Raw genomic sequence first — 5468 nt, forward strand, 5'->3', positions numbered from 1 at the left:
TACTTAGCCTTCTGGCACACAGTAGATGGCTCAAATCTTAGCTATTAAAGGATAAGAGTACAGAAAACAGATTACTATGTAAAAATGTTTAAACTGATAAGATGTTAATTATAGGACTGTTTTTACATCTGTTTCTTCACCTGCCACTCTTTAAAGATCCCTTGGCCGGGCGCGGTGGCTTAAGCCTGTAATCCCAGCACTTTGGGAGGCCGAGGCGGGCGGATCACAAGGTCAGGAGATCGAGACCCTCCTGGCTAACACGGTGAAACCCCGTCTCTACTAAAATACAAAAAACTAGCCGGGTGTGGTGGCGGGCGCCTGTAGTCCCAGCTACTCGGAGGCTGAGGCGGGAGAATGGCGGGAACCCGGGAGGCAGAGCTTGCAGTGAGCTGAGATCCGGCCACTGCACTCCAGCCCGGGCGACAGAGCGAGACTCCGTCTCAAAAAAAAAGAAAAAAAAAGATCCCTTTAACATATTACTCAATTACCATCAGATTGCACTACATTTTCTTATAGAAGGACCAGGAACTTGTGAGGTTTAGTCCCAATTCCATTAACAAGTTGTGTATATTTGGACAAGCTACTTAGTTTCTTTTCTTCCTAAGTAGGAGATGAGAATAAATTGTATCTTGAACTTTTTTTTTTTTTTTTATATCTCATCTCCTATGTTCTAGATTTTTTTAAAAAATGAACCTCTTTTATTCTAGTGATTTTTTTTTTTTTTTGAGACGGAGTCTCACTCTAGCCCAGGCTGGAGTGCAGTGGCCGGATCTCAGCTCACTGCAAGCTCCGCCTCCCGGGTTCACGCCATTCTCCTGCCTCAACCTCCCGAGTAGCTGGGACTACAGGCGCCCGCCACCTCGCCCAGCTAGTTTTTTGTATTTTTTAGTAGAGACGGGGTTTCACCGTGTTAGCCAGGATGGTCTCGATCTCCTGACCTCGTGATCCGCCCATCTCGGCCTCCCAAAGTGCTGGGATTACAGGCTTGAGCCACCGCGCCCAGCCTTCTAGTGATATTTTATTTATGGGTCAGTTTGAGATCTAGAAATACAATTGTTGCCATACTTCTATATCCTAGTTTAATAGAAAACAAAAAAATACAGGGATTTAAGGACCCAGGCATAACTAGGAAAGTTCCGTCTACCTGGGTATACTGCTAGAAGATAAAAGTTGTTCTTGGCATTGAACTTCAGGTTATCCTCTTAAGTTTGTTTGGTAAGCATCATATTCTCTTGCCCTAATGAGCTCATGGTTATTTAAACACATTGCCCTGTATTAGAAATGGGGAAGAAACAGAAAAGAACTCATCAGCAGTTGGTAGGATTGGCAAGATTGTTTTTTCATGCTTGTAGGTGGAAGGGATTAGATTATTGGAGGGGTGGGGAAGGTGTAGATAGAATCATGTTGTGGAGGAAAAGTGTAGAAAAGGGGGTAAGACCTGGAGTCAAATTCTGGCCCCGCCACACACTTAAAATTTTACATTGTTCATTTAACCTTCCAGAGTCTCTCTATTCTCCATCTCCAAAATGAAGATGATCGTAACGCATATCTTTTTAAGATGGCTATGGACATTCAGTAAGAATGTGTAGATTAAATCCTTCATTGTACACTTTAAATCTTTCCCCCCGTAATTAACTATGGGAAACCTTGCTTTCCACCATTTTAAACTACCTAATAGTTGGAAAAAAATCTGGAATAGATGATCTCAAAAGTAGCTTCCTATGAAAATCTGATTCCAAATCAACGGGAATGTGACTAAATTGTCATCATGGGAATAACCCAGCAGAAATCATAGCAGGAATAGCACTTTCTGTTATTAAGTAGACATAAAATATTAGTGCATCACTAGAGGTGAATGGCATATTTGAAATTATGTTCTATTAATAGTTATATTCTAATTGTTTATTGGTAAGGTACATTTATTAATATCAATCTTGAGCCCCAAGTTTATATGTCAAGCCTTTGATTAACTTTCAAGTTATAGAATTTAACTTATGTCTGAAAGTATATATATGCTTTACTGTAATTTCAGATACAAGGGACTCAGAATCTGTAAATTTTTACCTATCAAATTAAGCATTTGGTTGTCCGAAGACTGCTATTAATGTAATTCTAAAGTTAGGCTTGTGTTCTATTATAACTCAGTCTAGGAAAGTTGTATTACATTCTTTTCTTCATGATTTAGCATCTTATTTTCTGAATTGAAAAACCTTACACTCTTATGAATCATCTTTGCTTTTACAGATACTTGGATGATATTGATGATGAGATGGACCCAGAGATAGAAGAAGCTTATGAAAAGTTTTGTTTGGAATCAGAGCGTAAGCGAAAACAGTAAAGTTAAATTTCAGCATATCAGTTTTATAAAGCAGTTTAGGTATGGTGATTTAGCAGAACACAGGAGAGCAAGAAAATGTGTAACACCTATACCAAATTAAGGATGTTGAGTTATGTTACTAACGTATGCAACTTTAATTTTGTTTAACACTATCTGCCAAAATAAACTTTATTCCCTATAACTTAAAATGTGTATATATATATAATAGTTTATTATGTACAGTTAATTCTACTGTTTTGGCTGCAATAAAATCGATTTTGAAATAAATGAAATGTTGAAAATTTTGCTAGTTGGTTAGATGCTTATCCTTTAAATTCTACTTTTCTTGAGGGGAAAAAGTCTTCGTCTGGAAATACATATTACTGCAAAAATGTAGCATCCTTTTTTAGGTAGGAGTATTATGGCTTTCATTTTAGTTTTTACGTTTAGTGTCCCAATGAATTGAATTTCCAATATGAATCATAATCTTGAAAATCTTTAGCACTAAAGTCTTGGAATATATCAACAACTGACTTACATATGCAGATGCTATTTGATACCAGGGGCTTTTTAAATGTCATGGGGCGGGGTGGGGGAAAAACCCTAACTTGGTGAACTCCCAACTAAACAACCAAGACTTCACTGAAGATTTATTCCAATTCTAGAATTGTTATTTTTTTTTTTTTTTCCAACTGACTAACTTCATTACTTTAAAGCCTAGAACATTATTCTGCTTTATTTATATGGCTTTCTCACTTTTATTTTGTAGCATGGGTTGCATCAACTTTTTACTAGAGAATTTTACTAGATATTTGTCATTCAAGTTTTCATCTGCTTTATAATTGATACACCTTGAGGGTCACTTTTCTAATACTTTTACTATAATGTGGTACCACCTCAGCCCTAATAAATAATATTTTACCTAATGTCAGCTCTTTTCCAGCTAACTAAAAACTATGTATAAAAGGATTGCTTGTAAATATGCATGTAAATAGTTCTGTTAATAACGCACTGTTTTACATTTGGTACATCTGTGTCTGCTAATACAGTTAGCTTTCTCACTTTTCTGCTTGTTTGTTCAGTCTGAATTAAAATTAGACTTTGAAAATAAAGCTTAAATAGTTCTGTTTCCTCTAAATTTTTGAAGTAGCATCTGGTATTTTAAATAATTTGCTTTTGAACTTGTTTATATGACATAATGAATTTACTTAATGGTTTGAAATCAAATCAGAAGATATTTTATTCATTCTCTGAATAAGAATTCATTAACAAGTCTACCTTGAAAAACTAGCAAATATAAGACATTAAAACTTTAAAATTCCTTCTGTAAAGGAAATATGTATGTAATTGTGGTTTTCGGAAGTTGTAGTAATAAATATTTTTTTCAAAATGGCTCCTGTAACATGGCAGCTATTAACATAATCTGCAGTTCTCTAAAGATAGCACTGACTCTAATATTGGAGGGAGAGGATGTGTAGAGAAGGGGTGGTACCTTAGACCAGGGACAAGGAATGCTAACTGCATATACTTGAAACTTCTAGCAGCTGCTCTGTGAGTCACCATCCAGTATTTGCTCTACTCACAGTAGCTACCAACAAGATCAATATCTGTTCCCGGTATTACTCACGCTTAATTTTTAAAAAAGCACAGAAACCTAGCGTCTTAAAACAATCGTTTTATTATGCTCATGGACTTACATGGTTCAGGAACTTGGAGAGAGTACAATGGGGATGGCTTTTCTCTATTCTATGATGTCTGAAGGCCTAGGCAAGGAAAACTAAGGGCTGAGGGTAATTTGAACATCTGAGAGCTATAATCATCTGGATTCATGGTACTGAGATGACTTAAAGCCAAGACTAGATTGGAATGGTTCACCAGAACTGTCTACACTTGTCCATGTAGCTTGGACTTCTAACAGCATGTTGCCTGGATTCTGAAGGGCCATTTCAAAAGACCCAGAAAGCAGCTGCATTTGGAAGTTATACGGCATTAGTTTCATTATATTCTCTTGGTCCTAAGGGACTCACTAAAACCATATCAGTTAAGAGGCCATCAAGGAGCATGTGGCCATATTTTAAAACTGATGGCTTGAGCCTGGTGGTCTTTGGTTGACCAGACTTTGCATAATTGACTACAACAGTACATAATGAAGAGTTGCCCCGTCCAAAATTTTGGGCTTTAGAATTGTCATGCCTTAAACAGAAACGTGTCAGTAAGTCTTGAGGAAAGATCATTTTCCAATGAGCAAGGACACAGAGCTGCTAGTAAATATAATTTTGTGTCTGGCAACAAAACGCAAATATTGGTCTTAACCTAGAAGTCATGTCATCAACTCTGACCCTCTGTCTTTATGTTGTTAATGCTCTCCAGCCATAGACTACCAGGAACACACCTGTACCTGAACATGTTGAGCTTATTGGGTTTTGTTTTTGTTTGCTTTTTGTTTGTTTGTTTTTTGAGGCAGAGTATTGTTCTTGTTGCCCAGGCTGGAGTGCAGTGGTGTGATCTCAGCTCACCTCAAACTCCACCTACCGGGTTCAAGCAATTCTCCTGCCTCAGCCTCTCAAGTAGCTGGGATTACAGGCACGCACTACCATGCCCAGCTAATTTTGTATTTTTAGTAGAGACTGGGTTTCTCTAGGTTGGCCAGGTTGGCTTCGAACTGCCAGCCTCAGATGATTCGCCCATCTGGACCTCCCAAAGTGCTGGGATTACAGGCGTGAGCCACCTCGCCCAGCCTGAGCTTATTGTTGCAGTGAAGAACATACACCTTGTGGGAGTTGTGGGGTGCATCAGTAAGAGTGTGTCAGAAAGAACCTGTGATAGGATTTGGGCTTTGGTTTGGTGATTTAGGGGATGGTCTAGGAAACTTAAGGTTCATTCTAGGCTGAGTCTTGCCAGAAAGCAAGCTTAATTCTATAATTAGGTACTTTATTAAATCTTTAGGGAGGACAGATGCATATGGATTAAGTTGTACTTTAGGGGGAAAAATCATTCACATTTAATGAGAGGAGGATGTTTGGTATGAAAGTAAACTTTAGGACTCAAAGTGGCTTAAACTGAAAAAAAAAAAAAAAGCTCCACCACTGACTGTAAGGGGGACAGGCAGATAAAGGCAGCTGCAAAGTTAACATGAAGTTGTTGGGTCCTG

General features: G+C 38.0%; 1 protein-coding gene across 4 annotated transcripts in view; it reads left to right on the top strand.

Annotated features, from left to right (window-relative positions):
• PAIP1 (poly(A) binding protein interacting protein 1) overlaps nt 1–3429 on the top strand; it is a 35874-nt gene extending 32445 nt beyond the window's left edge. For 3 of the 4 annotated variants that reach the window (XM_017895965.1, XM_017895964.1, XM_017895966.1), the window contains exon 11: nt 2245–3424. In XM_017895965.1, the coding sequence (XP_017751454.1) occupies nt 2245–2338 (94 nt within the window). In that variant the 3' untranslated portion in view covers nt 2339–3424. Of the gene's footprint in view, nt 1–2244 lie in introns of all 4 variants that reach the window. The other variant, XM_017895963.1, reaches the window with a different exon arrangement.
• Nucleotides 3430–5468: the final 2039 nt, after the last annotated feature.

This window comes from Rhinopithecus bieti, unplaced genomic scaffold, assembly GCF_001698545.2.
Source record: "Rhinopithecus bieti isolate Rb0 unplaced genomic scaffold, ASM169854v2 scaffold_28024, whole genome shotgun sequence".
In the NCBI taxonomy this organism is placed as follows: Eukaryota; Metazoa; Chordata; class Mammalia; order Primates; family Cercopithecidae; genus Rhinopithecus; species Rhinopithecus bieti.